Source organism: Symphalangus syndactylus, chromosome 3 (assembly GCF_028878055.3).
Source record: "Symphalangus syndactylus isolate Jambi chromosome 3, NHGRI_mSymSyn1-v2.1_pri, whole genome shotgun sequence".
In the NCBI taxonomy this organism is placed as follows: Eukaryota; Metazoa; Chordata; class Mammalia; order Primates; family Hylobatidae; genus Symphalangus; species Symphalangus syndactylus.
Genome location: NC_072425.2, coordinates 86173576 through 86197332, shown reverse-complemented (window position 1 = coordinate 86197332; position 23757 = coordinate 86173576). Strand labels below are relative to the sequence as shown.

Genomic DNA, 23757 nt, shown 5'->3' with positions numbered 1-23757 from the left:
AAAGTAGCTGGGCGTGGTAGCGCACGCCTGTAGTCCCAAGCTACTCGGGAGGCTGAGGCAGGAGAATCGCTTGAACTCGGAAGGCAGAGGTTGCAATGAGCTGAGATCGCGCCACTGAGCTCCAGCCTGGGCCTGGCGACAGAGTGAGACTCCATCTCAAAAAAAGAATATAAATCCATATCCCTTTTAAGTTTTAAAAAAAGAACATTTTCCATTGTGACTTTTTTTCTTTTTTTTTTTTGAGACAGAGTTTCACTCGTTACCCAGGCTGGAGTGCAATGGCGTAATCTCAGCTCACTGCAACCTCCACCTCCCGGGTTCAAGCAATTCTCCTGCCTCAGCCTCCCGAGTAGCTGGGATTACAGGCATGCGCCACCACGCCCAGATAATTTTGTATTTTTAGTAGAGACTGGGTTTCTCCGTGTTGGTCAGGCTGGTCTTGAACTCCCAAGCCCAGGTGATCTGCCTGCCTCAGCCTCCTGAAGTGCTGGGATTACAGGCGTGAGCCACCACGCCCGGCCTATTGTGACATGTTTGCACTTGATATTCTTGTGAATATCAAATAGAATGCTTAACTTATCTGACATTATCAGGGATCCCAGTGTTCCATATCAATGAATTTTCTTTTTTTATTTGGAGACAGAGTCTTACTCTGTTGCCTAGGCTGGAGTGCAGTGGCACGATCTCGGCTTACTGCAACTTCCGCCTCCCGGGTTCAAGCCATTCTCCTGCCTCAGCCTCCCAAGTAGTTGGGACCACAGGCGCATGCTACCACAGCCGGCTAATTTTTTGTATTTTTAGTAGAGACAGGGTTTCATCGTGTTAGCCAGAATGGTCTCGATTTCCTGACCTCGTGATCCGCCTGCCTTGGCCTCTCAAAGAGTTGGGATTACAGGCATGAGCCACCGCACCCCACCATAAATGAATTTTCAAGGTGACTTGAGCACCAACACTTCAATGATAATTATATTAAACTGCCATTTTTCTTCCCTCATTACATAGATTACTAAAAGTGATTTTTAACCTTTGTTAGGGTTGTCACGATTATTTTCAGCCTAGATCCCTTCTGTCACACTGCCCTTATACTTTAGCTCTTTAAATTACTCTTCTGTCCTCATTCATTTATGCAAATATTTATTGGACATCTACTCCATGCCAGGCACCATTCTGCGCAGCAGTCACAAAGCAAGGAAGTTACCTCATTGGTTACTTAATCATTTTACAACTTTCAAATTGCAGAGTATACCAGGAACAGTTATGTAGCACCAAACTACGTATATGTGGATTTTTTTTTTTTTGCTATACATACTTGAAACTATACCCATTAAACATTAACTCCCTATTTCCTCTCTCTGTATATACTTTGAATTTTTCCTAATGATTGCAGCCATACTCAGTAACAGTCTAAAACTAGTACCTCAATTACCCATGTATCCATTCACTCACCTCTGAAGGGTGAATAGGATAGTCATTTTAAAATAATTTTGTGTTGTAAATAATTGAGTCTATAAGCTTATTTTCCTTTGTATAACTCCATCTTTTTTTTTTTTTTTTTGAGACAGAGTCTGGCTCTATCGCCCAGGCTAGAGTGCAGTGGCGCCATCTTGGCTCACTGCAACCTCCATCTCCTGGGTTCAAGCAATTCTCCTGTCTCAGCCTCCCAAGTAGCTGGGACTACAGGCACCTGCCACCATGCCCGGCTAATTTTTGTATTTTTAGTAGAGACGGGGTTTCACCTTGTTGGTTAGGTTGGTCTCGAACTCCTGACCCCAGGTGATCCACCAGCCTTGGCCTCCCAAAGTGCTGGGGTTATGGACATGAGCCACTGCGCCTGGTAACCCCATATTTTTTTTTAAATAAAAATGGCCTCCTGCACATTTATTTATTTCAGATGGAGTCTTGCTCTGTTGCCCAGGTTAGAATGCAGTGGCACGATCTCAGCTCACTGCAACCTCTGCCTCCTGAGTTCAGGTGATTCTCCTGCCTCAGCCTCCTGAGTAGCTGGGATTACAGGCGTCCCCAACCATGCCCAGCTGATTTTCGTATTTTTTAGTAGAGACAGGGTCTCGCCATGTTGGCCAGGCTGGTCTCGAACTCCTGACCTCAGGTGATCTGCCAACCTTGACTTCCCAAAGCGCTGGGATTACAGGCGTGAGCCACTGCGCCCAGCCTTGTTTTCTATATTCATTACTCCTATTGATGGTATACTTCTCACCATTTTATTTTCCAATTATTGAGCAGCCTCCCTAGCCAGAGTAGGCTCAGAGACTCCTCCCCTGACCTTTTAATGTCAATAAGTATCTGAATTGTTTCATAGAATACAAATATGCACTATTTTTGACCATTTGATTCATTTAATTTTAACTTAATTGGGAGGGAAAAAAAAAATTCACACTAAAAATTAACCCAAAGCATTAAGTTTGACATCAAGGGTAGGCATACATTAAAACGCTGGGCTTTTAATTGCCACAGCAAAGCAATATGTATTTGTGCCTAATAGTTCAAGTTGCTGTGCAATTCAAAATGTTCTCGGTGGCTCATGCCTGTAATCCCAGCACTTTGGGGAGGCCGAGGTGGGCGGATCACCTGAGGTCAGGAGTTCGAGACCAGTCTGGCCAACATGGTGAAACCCCATCTCTACTAAAAATACAAAAATTAGCTGGGTGTGGTGGCACATGCCTGTGATCCCAGCTAGGGGAGGCTGAGGCAGGAGAATCACTTGAACCCGGGAGATGAAAGTCGCAGTGAGCCGAGATCGCGCCACTGCACTCCAGCCTGGGCAACCGATAGCGCGAGACTCCATCTCAAAAAAGAAAAAAAAAGTTCTAACATTGATAAGCAATGACACCCTAAACAAGCAAGGGCCAGGCTTGGTGGCACACAGATCTACTCTTGAGGGCAAAGCAATAGGGTTGCTTGAGCGCAGGAGTCCTATGATCATGTGAGTAGACACTGAACTCCAGCAAAGGCAACATAGTGCCCAGCATAAAATTGTTTTATTGGTTTTATGAATGTTCATCTCACCTCCTCGCTCCACAGATTACCACTCCACAGGGTAACCACTATGAGGAGATTGGTGTATATTCTTTTTTTTTGAGACGGAGTCCCAGTCTGTCGCGCAGGCTGAAGTGCAGTGGTGCGATCTTGGCTCACTGCAACCTCCACCTCCTGGGTTCAAATGATTCTCCTGCCTCACCCTCCTGAGTAGCTGGGATTACAGGCGCCCACCACCATGCCTAATTTTTTATTTTTTAGTAGGGATGGGGTTTCACTATGTTGGTCAGGCTGGCCTCAAAATCCTGACCTCAGGTGGATCCACCTGCCTTTGGCCTCCCAAAGTGCTGGGATTACAGGTGTGAGCCACTACGCCCAGCCTGGTGTATATTCTTTTTTTTTTTTGAGAATGAGTCTTGCTCTGTCTCCCAGGCTGGAGTGCAGTGGCGCGATCTCAGCTCACTGCAAGCTCCGCCTCCTGGGTTCATGCCATTCTCCTGCCTCAGCCTCCCGAGTAACTAGGACTATAGGACTACAGGCACCCGCCACCACGCCCAGCTAGTTTTTTGTATTTTTAGTAGAGACGGGGTTTCACCATGTTAGCCAGGATGGTCTCGATCTCCTGACCTTGTGATCCACCTGCCTCAGCCTCCCAAAGTACTGAGATTATAGGCGTGAGCCCGGCCCCTGGTGTATATTCTTATAGATCTTATTCTATGCACAAGATAATAATTTAAAAGCCAAATACTTTGCTGGACGTGGTGGCTCACACCTGTAATCCCAACACTTTTCAAGGCTGAGGGAGGTCAATTTGTTTGAGCCCAGGAGTTTGAGACCAGCCAGGGAAACATGGCAAAGCCTCTTCTCTACAAAAAAATACAAAAATTAGCCAGGCATGGAGGGGTGCGCCTGTAGTCCTAGCTACTTGGGAGGCTGAAGTGGGAGAATTGCTTGAGTCAGGCAGTTGAGGCTGCAGTGAGCTGTGATCGCACCACTGCACTCCAGCCTGGGTGACAGAGTGAGACCCTGTCTCAACACAAAAACACCAGAACGTTTCACCCAAGTGTTTCTGGGAAGACAGACTGCAGGTTTTTTAGATTTTTTTTTTAGGGCTCCAGGACCTAAATAAGATTAAGTGGGAACCACGGTTGTAAGAAGTCACAGAACCAACAGCAGCAGTTTTTCTTAGCCGCCAGTTGAAAACACATATCTTTTTTTTTTTTTTTGAGATGCAGTTTTGCTCTTGTTGCCCAGGCTGGAGTACAATGGCATGATCTCAGCTCACTGTAACCTCTGCCTCCCAGGTTTAAGAGATTCTCCTGCCTCAGCCTCCCAAGTAGCTGGAATTAAAGGTGTCCACCACCATGCCCAGCTAATTTTTTTTTGTATTTTTAGTAGAGACGGGGTTTCACCATGTTGGCAAGGCTGGTCTTGAACTCCTGACCTCAGGTGATCCACTCACCTTAGCCTCCCAGAGTGCTGGGATTACAGGTGTGAGCCACAGTGCCTGGCACACTTAGATCTTAATAGTAAACAGAAAAAGTGGAGGTCCAGAAATATCCAAGCTTTTATTTCTATTTTGAGTAGTTATGCTCAAAATAACTTTCTGCCTCAGCGTCCCAAGTAGTTGTGACTACAGGTGCACACTACTGAGCTCAGCTCCCTAGTCACAAAATATACTTAAAAAGGACAAGACTTTCAAACAGTAAGCTTTTTTTTTTTTTTTTTTTGAGATGGAGTCTTGCTCTGTTGCCCAGGCTGGAGTACAGTGGTGCTCTCTGCTCACTGCAACCTCTGCCTCCCAGGTTCAAGTGATTCTCCTGCCTCAGCCTCCTGAGTAGGTGGGAGTACAGGCGCATGCCACCGTCCCTGGCTAATTTTTGTATTTTTAGTAGAGACTGGGTTTCACCATGTTGGCCAGGTGAGTCTCAAACTCCTTACCTCAGGTGGATCCACCTGCCTGGGCCCCGCAAAGCACTAGGATTACAGGCATAAGCCACCATGCCCAGCCCAAAAGGTAAGCTTTTTTTTGGTTCTGTTTTGTTTTCTGAGACAGAGTCTCACTCTATTGCCCAGGCTGGAGTGCAGTGGTGCGATCTCAGCTCACTGCAAGCTCCGCCACTCTGGTTGACGCCATTCTCCTGCCTCAGCCTCCCAAGTAGCTGGGATTACAGGCACTCGCCACCATGCCTGGCTAATTTTTGAATTTTTAGTAGAGATGGAGTTTCTCGATGTTGGTCAGGCTGGTCTTGAACTCCCGACCTCAGGTGATCCAGCCGCCCTGGCCTCCCAAGTGCTGGGACTACAGGCGTGAGCCACTGTACCCAGCCTACTGTCTTAATAAAGACTGTCTTCCAGGCTGGGCGTGGTGGCTCACGCCTGTAATCCCAGCACTTTGGGAGGCCGAGGCGGGCGGATCACCTGAGGTCGGGAGTTCAAGACCAGCCTGACCAACATGGAGGAACCTCATCTCTACCAAAAATATAAAATTAGCTGGGGTGGTGGCGCATGCCTGTAATCCCAGCTACTTGGGAAGCTGAGGCAGGAGAATTGCTTGCACCCGGGAGACGGAGTTGTGGTGAGCTGAGATCGCGCCATTGCACTCCAGCCTGGGCAACAAGAGTGAAACTATATCTCAAAAAAAACAAACAGGCTGCGCGCAGTGGCTCACGCCTGTAATCCCAGCACTTTGGGAGGCCGAGGCAGGTGGATCACGAGGTCAAGAGATGGAGACCATCCTGGCTAACACGGTGAAACCCTGTCTCTACTAAAAACACACAAAAAAAAAAAAAAAATTAGCCAGGCGTGGTGGAGGGCGCCTGTAGTCCCAGCTACCAGGGAGGCTGAGGCAGGAGAATGGCGTGAACCCGGGAGGCAGAGCTTGCAGTGAGGCAAGATTGTGCCACTGCACTCCAGCCTGGCTGACAGAGTGAGACTCCGTCTCAAAAACAGAAACAAACAAACAAAAAACCTGTCTTCCAGATTGCGGCTAATGTTTTCAGTGTTGATATACTGCTTGTCTTTTAAAGTACTCATATAGTCAACAATGTTCTATTTAAAACTATAGGTTCTTTTTATTATTAAAGCCAAACCAAACCTTTATTATTATTAGAGACAGGGTTCTCACTATGTTGCCCAGGTGGAGTGCAGTGGTTATTCACAGGCACAATCGTAATAGCACACTGCAGCCTTGAATTCCTGGCCTCAAGCAATGTTCCTGACTCAGTGTTCCAAGTAGCTGTGACCATAGGTGCACTTGACTGCGCTCGGTTCCCTAGTCGCAAAATTTAATTACTTAAAATAATTTTAAAATAATAAATGTATTATTTAAAAAGGACAAGTCTTTCAAAAAGTAAGCTTTTAAATAAAGATGTCTAGCTGGGCATGGTGGCTCATGCCCATAATCCCAGCACTGTGGGAGGCCAAGGTGGGAGGATTGCTTCAGCCTGGGAGGCAGAGGTTGCAGTGAGCCAAGAACACACCACTGAACTCCAGCCTGGGTGACAGAGACCCTGTTTCAAACAGAACAAAAGATGTCTGAGGCTTCAATCCCCTAATACCTTTTCTTTCAAGACCACTTTGGCCAGGCTGGTCTCGAACTCCTGACCTCAAGTGATCCACCTGCTCAACCTCTGAAACTGCTGGAATTACAGGCATGAGCCATGACGTCTGGCCCTAAACCCCCCACCCCCCCTTATTTTTTTTGGAGATGGAGTCTCACTCTTACCCAGGCTGGACTGCAGTGGTGTGATCTTGGCTCTGCATCCTCCACCTCCCGGGTTCAAGCGATTCTCCTGCCTCTGCCTCCTGAGTAGTTGTGATTACAGGTGAGTGCCACCACACCCAGCTACTTTTTGTATTTTTAGTAGAGACAGGGTTTCACCACGTTGGCCAGTCTGGTCTTGAACTCCTGAGCTCAGGTGATCCGCCCACCTCGGCCTCCCAAAGTGCTGGGATTACAGGCATGAGCCACCAAGCCTGGCCCCTAACACCATTTTTTTGTAGAGTCTCGCTGTCGCCCAGGCTGGAATACAGTGGGGTGATCTCGGCTCACTGCAAGCTCCGTCTCCCGGGTTCACACCATTCTCCTGCCTCAGCCTCCTGAGTAGCTGGGACTACAGGCGCCCACCACCACACCTGGCTAATTTTTTGTATTTTTAGTAGAGACGGGGTTTCACCGTGTTAACCAGGATGGTCTCAATCTCCTGACTTCGTGATCCGCCCGCTTCGGCCTCCCAAAATGTTGGGATTACAGGCGTGAGCCACTGCGCCTGGCTGCCTAACACGTTTTTTTAAAGGTCACTTGAAACACCCTCTTCTTTCACATTACAGTCATTTATGTGTGTTTCCTACTGGAATATATTCAGACTTCTTAAGATATTAGCTACCTATAGGCCAGGAGCGGTGGCTCACGCCTGTAATCCCAGCAATTTGGGAGGCGAGGCGGGCGGATCACGAGGTCAGGAGATAGAGATCATCCTGGCTAACATGGTGAAACCCCTCTACTAAAAATACAAAAAATCAGCCGGGCGTGGTGGTGGGTGCCTGTAGTCCCAGCTACTTGGGAGGCTGAGGCAGGAGAATGGCATCAACCAGAGAGGTGGAGCTTGCAGTGAGCCGAGATCACACCACTGCACTCCATCCTGGGCGACAGAGTGAGACTCTGTCTCAGAAAAAAAATAAAAAATAAAAATAAAAATAAAAAAGGCCGGGTGCTGTGGCTCACATCTGGAATCCCAGCACTTTGGAAGGCCGAGGCAGGTGGATCACGAGGTCAGGAGATCGAGACCATCCTGGCTAACATGGTGAAACCCCGTCTCTACTAAATATACAAAAAATTAGCTGGGCGTGGTGGCGGGCGCCTGTAGTCCCAGCTACTCGGGAGGCTGAGGCAGGAGAATGGTGTGAACCCGGAAGGCGGAGCTTGCAGTGAGCCAAGATGGCACCAACCACTGCACTCCAGCCTGGGGGACAGAGCAAGACTCCGTCTCAAAAAAAAAAAAAAAGGTATTAGCTACCTATCTTTCCTTCAGCATGGTGCTAGTACTGAATATTCTCAATATTTACAATTTGGTCTCCCTCAAAAGAGAAAAACAAGGGTTTTAAAAGAACCAAAGAAAGACAAGGAATAACATTCTAGTGTAAGAAAAAATATTTTTAAAAATGAGAAATATTGGGAAATTAAAACTCAGGATGGGTAAACTTTCGTATAAATACACACTGGGGGGATGTGAGGGAAAAGGAAGGACCAGTTCCTCAATCAATCATATTTCTCCATTGTACCACAATAAAGAGACAATCCCATTTTCAAAGAAATTAGCTTTTATTTGAGACTACTTTTCCCCACATGTATCTTTTAAGAATTCTATGCTATATGATAACCTGCTTATCCACTGTCCCAATACCAAAATTTCTAACAGCAAATTATACAACTGCTCTAGGTAATAAATAAGGGTTGTCCTTCACTGATTAAGGGAATAAACTTCAATAAATTTAACAACAACAAAAAAAATCACACTTTAGTTTTTAAGTTTTAACAGATGTATTTCAAATACAGCATGTTTTACAGGAGTTCACAAGCTTTTCATCTCAAAAAAAAAAAAAAAACTTTCAACTACCTGACTGTTCCATTCCACCCCAGACAAACCTGACATGACTGAACTACTTCATGTGTTACTTTCCCGAAAATAAAGTTAAAAAAAAAAAAAGAGCTCATGATAAATGCAGATCTCTAATACACTATCTAACACAAAAGAAGCTTTAAAAAGACAGTTTCTTTCCTTATTTGATTAGCTAGAAGTTTATCTAGGTAAAAGCAAAAAAATTTACAAAGCATAACATTGGGATTCTTTTTATACTCAAGATGTTTAACTGCTCAAAATGACAATTACATCTTTAAGAGTATAATAAAAGGGGTGAAAAACAGCAACACAATTGACAAAAGTGTAGATGCTAAATAAACCAAAGTGTTTTTCTTAAGGAGTAGGAAGAATCCAAAGCCTGGGGACATCTCAGAATTGAAAAGAAAATAAAGAGGAAAAAAAATGTCCTTAATTGCAACCATTCCGTTATCAATAGCGTCCTAAAAGAGAAAAAGCAAAAAAAAAAAGTTAACAATTATAGTTTAATTTGCCTCATATTTTTCCAACTATTAACTGCCACCTTCCACCTTATACTCTAATATTCTAAAGTAAGCCATTAATTAGAAATGAGGTTTTTAATGCTAAAAAAGCAAAGTTCACATACTTGGGCTGTAGGAACGAGATCTTGATCGTGATCTATATCGACTATAATATGGAGAAGGTGATCGTCTTCTGTAAGAAATGAAAGATTACTTAGCATACTATATAATCACTCCACTGAGGCAGATTAAAATAAAAATTCCTCATCATTCAAAATAATAATGTATCGAAGGTGATAACTACTTAAGTTCTCTTTGTGCCAAAGAGAAAAGTATATAGCACAAAAAAATACTGGCATATACAGATTGCTAACTTCTGTTCCCAAAGCATCATATATAATCTATTTTAAAAATCAAGTTTTTATTCATATGTATCCAACATAAAAGTGCAAAGTAACACTACTATCATCTAATTTAGAACAGAAAGCTCAAGTTAAAACATTACCTGTACCGGTAATCATAGTCTTCGTATCTGTCATACCCACGATCATATCCTCTATCATAGTAAGAATCTCGACGTCTGCCACCACCTCCACCTCCACCGCCGCCGCCTCCTCCACCACCACCACCACTACTGCATAAAAATGTAAAAATTCTGCATTAGTGTGAATGACTACTTTCCAGGACACTTTAATACAAACTGAATGGCTTAAAAAAGAGAAAAGTGAGAAAGAACATCCCTTTCATGATAAATTGCCTCCGTATCTCATTTTACTGACTCCTATGGTATTCTGGTTTGCCTTATTCAACTACATACATAACCAAGGGCTTCACAAAACTCTCAAAACTCTTAACTGCTCTTCTACTAATGCACTACTCAAATCAAAATCTTTCCAACAAATTGAAATGATGAAGCACTGTGTGGAGCAGCAGTATAAAAATGCTAAGATGCATCCCTACTGCTAAATGAGACTGGTAAATAAATAAATAAATGAATAAAAGGTGTATCCCTGTGACTAAAAGGCAATAAACACCAAGAATTTTAAAGTAACTAACTCTGGACACCAAAGAGAATACCAAGGAATGACTATATTCCTTCTTTTATTCCCAAGAAATACCTCTGTGAATACTGCCTTTGGTTGTATATTTTATTTTTTTTTTTTTGAGACGGAGTCTTGCTCTGTCGCCCAGGCTGGAGTGCAGTGGTGTGATCTCGGCTCACTGCAAGTTCCACCTCCCGGGTTCATGCCATTCTCCTGCCTCAGCCTCCTGAGTAGCTGGGACTACAGGCGCCCGCCACCACACCCAGCTAATTTTTTGTATTTTTAGTAGAGACAGGATTTCACCGTGGTCCTGATCTCGTGATCCACCCGCCTTGGCCTCCCAAAGTGCTGGGATTACAGGTGTGAGCCACTGCGCCTGGCCAATGAATATCGCGAGCCAGCCAGGAGGGTTGTATATTTAAAAACATTATCAAAACCCCTACTTATGTTTTTTTCTTTTTTGAGAAAGAGTCTCACTCTGTCGCCCAGGCTCACTGCAACCTCCGCCTCCCAAGTTCAAGTGATTCCTGTGCCTCAGCTCCCGAGTAGCTGGGATTACAGGCATGTGCCACCACACCTGGCTAATTTTTGTATTCTTTTTTAGTAGAAGCAGGGTTTTTGCCATGTTGCCCAGGATGGTCTTGAACTCCCAGCCTCAAGTGATCTGCCTGCCTCAGCCTCCCAAAGTGCTGAGATTACAGGTGTGAGCCACTACACATTAGACTGGGGTACAATGGCTAATGCCTGTAATCTCAGCACTGGGAACTCAAGGTGGGTGAATCCCTTGAGCCCAGGTGTTCAAGACCCACCCCGGCAATGTAATGAGACCTCTCTAAAGAGAGCCCTTCTCTCTTTAAAACAAAAAAACTAGCATGGTGGCATGCACATGCAGTCCCAGCTATTTTGGAGGCTGAGGTGGGAGGATTGCTATGGCCCAGGAAGAAGATACAGCGAGCCAAAGTTGCTCACAAGGTGCTACACGTTCTTTTTATAACCTACCCCCAATCTTATTCTTTTGCTTATGAGGCGCAACATCACTGTAAACTCTGCTTCTCAGGCTGAAGCAATCCTCCCACCTCAGCCTCCTGAGTAGCTAGGACTACAGGTGCCTGCTACCACGCCCAGCTAATTTTTGTATGTTTTTAGGAGAGATGGGATTTCACCATGTTGTCCAGGCTGGTCACACACTCCTGGGCTCAAGTGATCCACCCACCTTGACTTCCCAGTGCTGGGATTATAGGTGTTGAGCCACTGTGCCCGGCCTACTGTGGAATCTTTTAATATGTTTAACAAATGCTAAAATCAATAAAATCTGTCTTATACAGAGACTTCCCCAGGTCACATAAGAACAAAAAGAGGGATGGGCGTGGTGCCTCACGCCTGTAATCCCAGCACTTTGGGAGGCCGAGGCAGGCAGATCATGAGGTCAGGAGATTGAGACACCATCCCGGCTAACACGGTGAAACCCCGTCTCTACTAAAAATACAAAAAATTAGCCGGGCGCAGTGGCGGGCACCTGTAGTCCCAGCTACTTGGAAGGCTGAGGCAGAAGAATGGCGTGAACCTGGGAGACAGCTTGCAGTGAGCCGAGATCGCGCCACTGGACTCCAGCGTGGGCGACAGAGCGAGACTCCATCTCAAAAAAAAAAAAAAAGAAAACAAACAAAAAAACAAAACAAAAAAAAAACAAAAAGAGAATCAGTATTTAAACAGCAAATGATATTTTTCTAGTATTCAATAATTTTTCTCCTTGTACAGTACAAAGAGCTGAGCCAGGTTTGGGGAAAAAAAAAAGCCAGGATGTACTTTTGATAGTTTTAATTTAACCTGTTCCTCAAACATACATGTGTAAAAATAAAAAGACTGGCTGGCTGGGTGCGGTGGCTCACACCTGTAATCCCAGCACTTTGGGAGGCTGAGGCGGGTGGATCACGAGGTCGGGAGATCAAAACCATCCTGGCTAACACAGTGAAACCCCGTTTCTACTAAAAATACCAAAAAAAAAAAAAAAAAAAAAAAAAGACTGGCTGAGGCAGGTGGATTGCTTGAGCCCACGAGTTCAAGACCGGCCTGTACAACATAGTGAAATCTTATCTCTAAAACACAAAACCAACAAACAAACAAAAAAAAAAACGTATTTAACTTTCAACTCTATCCTGCCACAGTGGCTCATACCTGCAATCCCACACTTTGGGAGGCCAAGGCGGGCAGATCACTTCAGCCCAGAATTTCAAGACCAGCCTGGGCAACAAGGCAAAATCCTACATGGCAAAACCCCATCTCTACAAAAAACACAAAAATTAGCTGGGCGTGGTGGCACATGCCTATAGTCCCAGCTAATTGGGAGGCTGAGGTGGGAGGACTGCTTGACCCAGGAAGCAGAGGTTGCAGTGAGCTGAGATGGCGCCACAGCAGCCCAGCCTGGGCCACAGAGTGAGACCATGTATGTTCCAAACCCAACCCCCTTGCCAAAATCAATTCTAATTATAGGAAAAAAGTTTCTCAGTAATCAAAATTTTGCACATATTTCTGGTGGATTTCATAGTTTAGCTTAGGAAACTTGAACTCTTACTGAGTTGGTCTGCCCATGTAGATGCCTGGTGTTGGTGTGTGCGCTCTCTTGGTGATAGAATAATCCACCCGAATTCTTCTACCATCCAGCTCCATTCCATTTGCCCTTTCCATAGCCTAGAAAGAATAGGCACAAAAAGTCACGTATAATTCACCAGTCTTGAAGTAATCATTACTTAAAATTAAGCACAAAGTACATGTAATCCAAATAAACTCCTGATTTTGAAAATGACAGCAGTGTAGCTTGTACAGGGCATTGTGTAGACAATTCTAGACCTCAACAACGTCCAGAACACATTTTAATTTACTCAGCAGAAAGAGTAGTTAATAAACTTTCCCAAATAATTTTCCAGTTCTGGTTCAATTCCCATTCCCCACTCCATGAGATCAGCAAAGAATAGTTAACAAACTTTCCTAAATAATTTTCCAGTTCTGGTTCAATTCCCATTACCCACTCCATGAGATCAACAGGGGAGCGGAGACTGAAGTCTTTTCAAGCTAAACTTCTTGTAGGTTGCCCAGGTAGAATGCCACTTCATACTTTCTAGTCTCCAGCGATTTCACTTACAAAGACTGATTTCAGAACATTAAAAAGGGTTTGCTAAGCTTTATACACATTCTTTTTATAACCTGCCCCCAATCTTATTCTTTAGTTTGCAGTCTAGTATACTGATTAAGACTCAGTGAGGAGCCAAGAAGAAATGATATAAACAGACAAGAACAAATTTATGGTAATGCCTTTCAGCCTTTTACTGAGACTGAACTAATAAAAGTATAATAAACTAATAAAAACTACACAATCTTTATGTATCCACAAATATTTCCCCGTAAGAGTGCCCCATAAACTAATCATTAAAAAAAAGGGGGGGGTCTCACTCCATTGCCCAGGCTGGCAGTGACAAGATCATAGTTCACTGTGGCCTCAAACTTCTCAGCTTATGCAATCCTCCAGCCTTAGTCTCCTAAGTAGCTAGGACCACAGGTTTGTGCCACCATGCCCGGCTAATTAAAACAAAAATTCTTGGTAGAGAAGGGGTCTAAACAGTATTCCATTCAATGGATTGCATTTTATTATTTATTTATGAGACCAAGTTTCGTTCTTGTTGCACAGGCTGGAGTGCAATGGCATGACCTCGGTTCACTGCAGCCTCTGCCTCCCGGGTTCAAGCGATTCTCCTGCCTCAGCCTCCCAAGTAGCTGGGACTACAGGCATGCACCACCATGCCCAGCTAATTTTTTGTATTTTTAGTAGAGATGGGGTTTCACCATGTTGGCCAGGATGGTCTCGATCTCTTGACCTCGTGATCCGCCCACCTCGGCCTCCCAAAGTGCTGGGATTACGAGCGTAAGCCACCACACCTGGCCTGCATGCATTTATTTTTGTAGAGACAAGATCTCAATGTTGCCCAGGCTGGTCTCCTGACTCGTGGCCTCGAGGGACCTTCCCACCTCAGCCTCCCAAATAGCATGAGCCACCTTGCACAGCCTAATTCTTGAAGATAAGAGATGTCTCTTTGGTCTCTTTGAAAAGACCTCAGAGTATTATTTGTTGCTGGGACAATTTTTTTTCCTTTTCTCTCACACACATACATATATTTGTAGAGACCAAGTCTCCCTATGTTTCCCCAGGCTGGTCTCAAACTCCTGGGCTCAAGTAAATCCTCTTCCCAAAGTGCTGAGATTAGAGGCATGAGCCACCACACCCGGTCCAATTTTTAAAAAGAACTTTACATCACATAAATGTCTGCAAAAGCAAAGCTGCAACAAATTTAACACATCTTCCATTTGAAGTTCCAAAAATCAAAATTCTCTAAGTTGATCTCCCCCCACCCCATCCTAAGCACCCCCCCCCAAAAACACACACAAAATCTGTAAGTACTTCTTACTAAAACAGGGTGAGGAGCTTCTATTATTATCTTCACCATATGCACATTAATAACTTTGACACTTCAGTGAAATTTTCAGAATCAGGGAAAAGTTAGTCAAAAAGGAATACAAATTTTAAAAAGATTTTAAAAATCACTTTAGGCCGGGCACAATGGCTCACACCTGTACTCCCAGCACTTTGGGAGGCCAAGATGGGTGGATCATGAGGTGTCAAGAGATCAAGACCATCCCGACCAACATGGTGAAACCCCATCTCTACTAAAAATACAAAAATTAGCTGGGTGTGGTGGCATGCACCTGTAGTCCCAGCTACTCGGGAGGCTGAGGCAGAATTGCTTGAACCCGGGAGGCAGAGGTTGCAGTGAGCCAAGATTGTGCCACTGCCCTCCAGCCTGGCAACGGAGCAAGACTCCGTCTCAAAAAAAAAAGAAAAATCACTTTAGCCAAGCGAAGTGGCTCATGCCTGTAATCCTGGCACTTTGGGGAGGCCAAGGAGGGCAGATCGCTTGAGGTCCAGAGTTTGAGGCTAGCCTGGGCAATGGGGCAAAACCCCGTCTCTACCAAAAAAATACAAAAATTAGCCAGGCATGGTGGTGCACACCTGTTGTCCCAGCTACTCGGGAGGCTAAGGTGGGAGGATCACTTGAGCCTGGGAGGCGGAAGTTGCAGTGAGCTGAGATCGTGCCACCACACTCCAGCCTAGGCGACAGGGCAAAGAGCAAGACCTCATCTCCAAAAAAAAACAGAAACAAAAACAAACAACAACAAAAAAAGAAAAAAAATCACATCACTTCGGATTGCCTGTCCCTAAAGACTGGAGGCAGTCTCAGCCATAGAGAAGAAACCATACAACATGCCTGTGTTAGCTGAGAATTCAGCCTGGGCAACCGAAAAGAGAAACTGCGATTTAGCTGACAAGCCTAGTCATCCCGCTCCTTAAGTAACATACTGTCACCTAGTGAACTAAAAGGAACTTCTAACCCTGCCACTAAGTAACTGCTCCTGTCTTTAAAGTTGCCAGTTAAGCTTTTTTTTTTTTTTTCTTTTTGAAATGAAGTGGAGTCTCACTCTGTTGCCCAGGCTGGAGTGAAGTGGCACAAACTTAGCTCACTACAACCTCCGCCTCCCAGGTTCAAGCAATTCTCCTGCCTCAGCCTCCTGAGTAGCTTGGGATTACAGGTGCTTGCCACAATGCCTGGCTAATTTTTGTATTTTTAGTAGAGACGGGGTTTCACCATGTTGGCCAGGCTGGTCTTGAACTCCTGACCTCAGGTGATCCACCCACCTCAGCCTCCCGAAGTGCTGGGCTTACAAGGTGTGAGCCACTGTGCCCGGCCTGCCATTTTAGTTTTATCCAGAAGTGGAAGGGGGGAGGTGGAATCAAGAGATAAACACGTTTCACATTAAAAAATAATAATAATAAGGCCGGGCGCGGTGGCTCACGCTTGTAATCCCAGCACTTTGGGAGGCCGAGGCGGGCGGATCACGAGGTCAGGAGATCGAGACCACAGTGAAACCCCGTCTCTACTAAAAATACAAAAAATTAGCCGGGCGTGGTGGCGGGCACCTGTAGTCCCAGCTACTCGCAGAGGCTGAGGCAGGAGAATGGCGTGAACCCGGGAGGCGGAGCTTGCAGTGAGCCGAGATCACGCCACTGCACTCCAGCCTGGGTGACAGAGCGAGACTCCATCTCAAAAAAAAAAAAAAAAATAATAATAATAATAACAAAAATTAAACTGTTCTGGCTTGCATTTTGCAACTTTTACTTCAGCTCAGATATCCTAGTATTTCTAAATTGATAAGCTGTATCTCTTGAGAAAAGGAATATATAAATCACAAATATGTAACAGTAAAAAAAAAAAAGTCATAATACTGACAAATTAAGGTATTAAACTGCCTGTGACATAAATGACTTAAAAATTAAAGTACTAGTTTGTTAAGAGTTATCCGGGGTTTCTCAACCTTAGCACTATTGACATTTTGAACCTGATTCCATGTTATGGGGTGCCAGCTTGTGTACTGTATGGTTATTTAGCAGTGTTCCTGGCTTCTACCCACCAGATGCCAAGAACTTACTGTTTTTGAAAGATAGCCTGACTTGGCCAGGCGCGGTGGCTCACGCCTGTAATCCTAACACCTTGGGAGGCTGAGGCAGGCAGATCACGAGGTCAAGAGATTGAGATCATCCTGGCTAACAAAGTGAAACCCCGCCTCTACTAAAAATACAAAAAATTAGCTGGACGTGGTGGCGGGTGCCTGTAGTCCCAGCTACACGGGAGGCTGAGGCAGGAGAATGGCATGAACCCGGGAGGTGGAGCTTGCAGTGAGCCGAGATCGCGCCACTGCACTCCAGCCTGGGCGACAGACCAAGACTCCGTCTCAAAAAAAAAAAAGAAAAATAGCCTGATTATTAAGGTCTAATAAAACTTCCAGATATATATGAATATATATATTTTAATTTAAAAGATAGAAGGTCTAATAAAACTAAAAGTACTGAGCTTCAAATTCCTTAAAATGCAATTTTCTAAATCAATTACTATCAACTTTTAGTAAAGAGTAAGTAAGCCTAGGCCAGGTATGGTGGCTCACATCAGTAATTCTAGTACCTTGGGAGGCCATGGCAGGAGGAACAGTTGAGGCCAGGAGTTGTTCCGAGACCAGCCTAAGCAACACAGCAAGACTCCCTGCAAAAACTTAAAGCAAGCCTACCACTTCCTTTATAATATCTAACATGTTAGAATAGCACTATTTCAAATCATTGACATTGATTAGTTCATTGTGTTAGGCAAGTTAAGAACAGCACTAAAAAATTATCAATTCTTTCCATGTACTATTTTTCAATTATTGAACAGACTGATAAATGAACATTTAGAGAATAGAAAAACAAGTTCCTTCCTCACTATAGACACAAAATTAAACATATCAAACCTAAACATCACAGAATTACTTTTTAAAAGTTAATGTAATCATCTGTTTGGAGCATCATTATGGCTTCTTCAAAAGAGAACACTTACACATACTTTTTCCATTAATTTAAACACATATAGCTCACTTTACACAGCCAGATTTCAACTAGGATATGCCTATAGCAGAGAGCATAACCAAAAAAAGTGAAACTGTGGTCACTCCAATTGTTAACACTGAGAGGCAGAGTTTGAATCAGGTCAAAATTAGAAAGGACACAACAGGCCATGTATGATGGCTCATGCCTGTAAACCCAGCATTCTGGGAGGATCACTTGAGGCCAGGAGTTCGAGATAAGCCTGGGCAACATAGTGAGACCTCATTTCTACAACAAAAAATTATCTGGGCATGGTGGCCCACACTTGTAGTCTCCGCTACTCAGGAGGCTGAGGTAGGAGGACTGCTTGAGCCCAGGAGGTCGAGGCTGCACTCCAGCCTGGGCAACAGAGCAAAATCAGCAAGATCCTATCTTTTTTTTTTTTTTTTTTCTGAGACGGAGTCTTGCTCTGTTGCCCAGGCTGGAGTGCAGTGGCGCCATCTTGGCTCACTGTAAGCTCCACCTCCTGGGTTCACGCCATTCTCCTGCCTCAGCCTCCCGAGTAGCTGGGACTACAAGTGCCCGCCACCACGCCTGGCTAATTGTTCGTATTTTTAGCAGAGACGGGGTTTCACCGTGTTAGCCAGGATGGTCTCGATCTCCTGACCTCGTGATCCACCCGCCTCGGTCTCCCAAAGTGCTGGGATTACAGGCATGAGCCTCCACACCTGGCTGCAAGATCCTATCTTTATAAAAAAAACAAAAAAAAAAAAAAAAAAAAAAGAAAGAAAAAAGGATGCCATGTTTACAGAAATAAAAGTCTGTTAACTTTTCACACTAATTCAGTACTATAATCAGGCATATAAAAGACAAATTTACCTCCTTTGAGTCATCTATTCTCTCAAAATACACAAAAGCAAATCCTCGAGATCGCCCAGTTCGCTGATCATAAACCACATTGACACCACTCAATGGTCCATATCGAGAAAATACTTCACGAAGATCTCTCTCTGTTGTGTACAAACTGAGGCCAAACACTCCAAGGCAAGTGTTGGGATCTGGATTTGCCTATTGAATAAAAATATTATTTAAAACTCCAAATTAAAATTAAAATTAAAGAAACACAGAAATACTTTGTTTAGAACACCTCATCTAATACACAATCAATATATTGTTTCTAGTAATTTGGAGATAAGATTTTAAGAGAACTAGAGCAGATGAGCTATATTTTACAATTCACAGTACACCCAAGGCCTTCTTTGGGATATGCTTTCTGTCTATAGCCTGAATTAAAATGTTCTTACTCTCCAGCCCAGCAATGTTCATAATGTATCCTAAAAATCTTGTAATCCCAGCCTTTGGGAGGCTGAGGTGGGTGGATCACCTGAGGTTAGGAGTTCGAGACCAGCCTGGCCAACATGGTGAAACCCCATCTCTACTAAAAATACAAAAATTAGCCGGGCATGGTGGCGGGCGCCTGTAATCCCAGCTACTCCAGAGGCTGAGGCAGGAGAATCGCTTGAATCCGGGAGATGGAGGTTGCAGTGAACCAAGATCGCGCCATCGCACTCCAGCCTAGGCGACAAGAGTGTTAGAAATGTTTGTTTCTCGGTGTTGTAAAGAAATAGCACTTGAACATCCATTTTTTTAGTAAGGCCATTTTTATTTTCTGTAGAAAGGGTACACTTGTCAGCAGTTTTGTCACAAGAGTACACTGAACAAAGGAGACAGGGTCATTTATAATCTGACGTGTCTACCTTACTGTTGTGTTTTTTATTGGCTAGAATGGGACTTCACATTCTGTATTTGTCTAATACAGGACCCAATTATTTTCAGGTCCTTCCTCCTTGTTTCTGAGGAATGGATATTCTTCCTCTGGTTCACTTAAGTCACTACATCTTCCACTCTGGTCTCAGTCAAGCCCCTCTAGTAACTTAGAACTTTTTAAAAGAGGCAAAGGCAGAGGAGAACAAAGGAAGGAGGAAGTAACTTGTGGAATGTTGAGAAAGGTAAAAACACCTTTAAATAAGGAAGAGGAACAGGCTATGACTTAATGCTTGTTTGGACCAGTATAAGCATGTTAGGGCAAATATTTAGGCTAAATTGTGGGAGCTAAGAACATAAAGTACATTGATTTTTTTATTACGGCTAGTAGATTTTTTTTTTTTTTTTTTTTTTTTGAGATGGAGTTTCACTCTTGTTGCCCAGGCTGGAGGGCAATGGTGCGATCTTGGCTCACCTCAACCTCCACCTCCCGAGGTCAAGCCATTCTCCTGCCTCAGCCTCCCAAGTAGATGGGATTACAGGCATGCACCACCACCCCCAGCTAATTTTGTATTTTTTAGTAGAGATGGGGTCTCTCCATGTTGGTCAGCCTGGTCTCGAACTCCCAACCTCAGGTGATCCACCCCACCCGGCCTAAGCAGATATTTAAGAATGTTAGCACAGGTCTTTGAATAAATTTTGCTTCTAAGAGAAGTTATTATTATTTACTTCTAATTAGATGGGGAAGAAAATCTCTCTGAAGAAACTTTACTTTTTAAAAGAGCGAAACTCCATCTCAAAAAAAAAAGTATCCTCAGTTTAATACCATCTTTCTAGTTTATTCAAATGCTTTACATCCCTTACAGATTTGTACTTAATCTGACTTCATCTGTAATTGTTGATTTAGACCCTCTCTCCTCCATTTTCTTTTTTTTTTTTTCTGAGACAGGGTCTCATTCTCTTGCCCGAGCTGGAGTTTAGCGGCCTGATCATGGCTCACTGCAGCCTTGGCCTCCTTGGGCTCAGGGAATCCTCCCATCTCAGCCTCCCAAGTAGTTGGGATTACAGGCGTGAGCCAATATGCCTGGCCCATTTTCATTCTTTAGCAAGGATATTCTTTCAGTGTTCCCACAATCCAGATTTTAGAAATAAATTTACAGATTTCAAAACATTAAATGACACGCTCCACCACAGTTTAAGTTAGTATCCTGTGGGAGAAGCACAGTACAGCATGCAAACATGCTCTACAAACTTTAGAGCCCGGCTGCTTGGTTGAAACCTAGACTGCCAGTTAGCAAAAACTAAACCAAAACCAAAACTCCTTCAATGTCATACATCCAAGACTCAATTTTTTTATCTATAACATAACTTGCCTCACAGAAATGTTAAGAGCTTTAAGTGTACTGAATAAAAGTGTTAGCTATGATTACTACAAAGTTTTTAATATTTCTTTGACCCCCTTACCCCATCATAAAACTTTGAACATATCCCAGTATTCCCAACTCAGCTTATGCTTTTCACTTGAATTCTTGGAACATATTTCTTTCTTTTTTTTTTTTTTTTTTTTTTTTTGAAACGGAGTCTCGCTCTGTCACCCAGGCTGATCTTGGCTCACTGCAAGCTCTGCCTCCCGGGTTCACACCATTTTCCTGCCTCAGCCTCCCGAGTAGCTGGGACTACAGGCGTCCGCCACCGTGCCCAGCTAATTTTTTGTATTTTTAGTAGAGACGGGGTTTCACCATGGTCTCGATCTCCTGACCTCGTGATCCACCCGCCTTGGCCTCCCAAAGTGCTGGGATTACAGGCGTGAGCCACTGCACCCGGCCGGAACATATTTCTTCCCAAATTTCATCTCCCTTTTTTTTTTTTTTTTTTTGAGACAGAGTCTCACTCTGTCTCCCAGGCCAGACTGGAATACAGTGGCACAATCTCGGCTCACTGCAACCTCCGCCTCCCGGGGTTCAAGGTATTCTCCAGCCTCAGCCTCTCAAGTAGTTGGGATTACAGGTGTAAGCCACCACGCCTGGCTAATTTTTGTATTTTTAGCAGAGATGGGGTTTCACCATGTTGGCCAGGCTGGTCTCCAACTCCTGACCTCAGTTGATCCACCCCCTTTGGCCTCCCAAAGTGCTGGGATTACAGGTGTGAGCCACCACGCCCAGCCTTCATCTCCTTTTTACTCAAACGTCATGAAAAGAAAAATATACTCCCGGCCAGGCACGGTAGCTCACACCTGTAACCCCAGCACTTTGGGAGGCCAAGGCAGGTGGATCACCTGAGGTCAGGAGTTCGAGACCAGACAGGCCAACATGGTGAAACCCCATTTCTTTTTTTTTCTTTTTTTTTGAGACGGAGTCTCACTCTGTCGCCCAGTCTGGAGTGCAGTGGCGCAATCTCGGCTCACTGCAAGCTCCGCCTCCCGGGTTCACGCCATTCTCCTGCCTCAGCCTCTCCGAGTAGCTGGGACTACAGGCGCCCGCCACCATGCCTGGCTAATTTTTTTGTATTTTTAGTAGAGACGGGGTTTCACCGTGGTCTCGATCTCCTGACCTCGTGATCCGCCCGCCTCGGCCTCCCAAGAAACCCCATTTCTAAAAATACAAAAATTAGCCGGGTGTGGTGGCACACACCTGCAACCCCAGCTATTCAGGAGGCTAAGGCTGCAGTGAGTCGAAATTGCACCCCTGCACTCCAGCCTGGGAGACAGAGTAAGACTTTGTCTAAAAAAAGGAAAATATACTTCCTTTGCATTCTTTGTCATAAAACATGGTAAGCTTATGAAAGATGGTGGCATTTCCTTTACTGTGAAAGCTAAAGCAGCTTATTAAGGATGTTTCCAGAGTATCACTTCTAAACAATGGCCAAGCTCCTCTAAAAGCAAGATATGCCATGACTAAACACAGGAAAGAGAAAATAAGTCTTCATTAACTTTTATAAACCACATACCCTGCTGCCAGTATGTCTTCTCCGGTTAGACATTGGAGAATGGCTTCGGCTCCTTCGCCGCCGGTATTCTGGTGTATATGATCTACTTCGAGATCGTCTCCTATGAGAGTGAGAGTGGGATCTGGATCGAGTGTAACGTCTATGAGAATGTCTCCTTGACCTCGACCTTTGAGAGAAATACATTTAGGTAAAAATACTGAAACAAAATGGCTAAAGTCCCTCCCTCTCCCAAGGAGGTATACATATATCCCTAATTATTTTCAGGTCCTTCCTCCTTGTTTCTGAGGAAGGGATATTCTTCCTCTGGTTCACTTAAGTCACTACATCTTCCACTCTGGTCTCAGTCAAGCCCCTCTACATTCACCCTTTTCACCTAACCTTACAAAAATGTTAAGGCCCCATCTTCTTTTTAAAAAAAACAAAAAACAAAAACCCAACTATTGCTATAAAATAAAATCCTGGCTGGGTGCGGTGGCTCATGCCTGTAATCCCAGCACTCTGGGAGGCCGAGGTGAGTAGATTACGAGGTCAGGAGATCAAGACCATCCTGGCCAACATGTTGAAACCTCGTCTCTACTAAAAATACAAAAATTAGCCAGGCGTGGTGGCAGGCACCTGTAATTCCAGCTACTTGGGAGGCTGAGGCAGGAGAATCACTTGAACCCAGGAAGTGGAGGTTGCAAGCCGAGATTGTGCCACTGCACTCCAGCATGGTGACAGAACGAGACCCTGTCTCAAATAAATAAATAAATAAAATCCTTTGATTCTTAGCTAAGTGCAGTGACGTGTGCTTATGTTCCCAGCTACATAGAAAGATGAAGCAAGAAAAATCACTTGGGGCCGGGCATGGTGGCTCCTGCCTGTAATCCCAGCAACTTGGGAGGCCAAGGTGAGTGGATCATGAGGTCAGGAGATCAAGACCATCCTGGCTAACATGGTGAAACCCCTCTACTAAAAATACAAAAAATTAGCTGGGCGTGGTGGCGGGTGCCTGTAGCCCCAGCTACTCGGGAGGCTGAGGCAGGAAATGGCGTGAACCCAGGAGGCGGAGCTTGCAGTGGGCCGAGATTGTGCCACTGCACTCCCGCCTGGGCGACAGAGCGAGACTCCGTCTCAAAAAAAAAAAAAGAAGAAAAATCACTTGGGCCCAGGAGGACAAGTCTAGTCCAGGCAACATAGCAAGACTCCACATTTCTCTTTAAAAAGAAACAAAAACAAAACAAAACAAAAAAACAAACTGGGCGCAGTGGCTCACACCTGTAATCCCAGCACTTTGGGAGGCCGAGGCAGGAAGATCACGAGGTCAAGAGATAGAGACCATCCTCGCCAACATGGTGAAACCCTGTCTCTACTAAAAATACAAAAATTAGCTGGGCGTGGTGGTGCATGCCTGTAGTTCCAGCTACTTGGGAGGCTGAGGCAGGAGAATT

The 23757-nt window shown here is 44.5% G+C and overlaps 1 protein-coding gene across 10 annotated transcripts in view; it reads right to left on the bottom strand.

Annotated features, from left to right (window-relative positions):
* Positions 1–8298: 8298 nt before the first annotated feature.
* TRA2A (transformer 2 alpha homolog) overlaps positions 8299–23757 on the bottom strand; it is a 99388-nt gene continuing 83929 nt past the window's right edge. For 6 of the 10 annotated variants that reach the window (XM_063636321.1, XM_055272437.2, XM_063636324.1 and 3 more), the window contains 6 exons: positions 22328–22493; positions 18497–18685; positions 12731–12846; positions 9621–9749; positions 9241–9308; positions 8299–9076 (listed from right to left, as the gene is read on the bottom strand). In XM_063636321.1, the coding sequence (XP_063492391.1) occupies positions 9066–9076; positions 9241–9308; positions 9621–9749; positions 12731–12846; positions 18497–18685; positions 22328–22360 (546 nt within the window). In that variant the 5' untranslated portion in view covers positions 22361–22493 and the 3' untranslated portion in view covers positions 8299–9065. The remainder of the gene's footprint in view (positions 9077–9240; positions 9309–9620; positions 9750–12730; positions 12847–18496; positions 18686–22327; positions 22494–23757) is intronic. The other 4 variants (XM_055272438.2, XM_063636319.1, XM_063636320.1 and 1 more) reach the window with 4 other exon arrangements.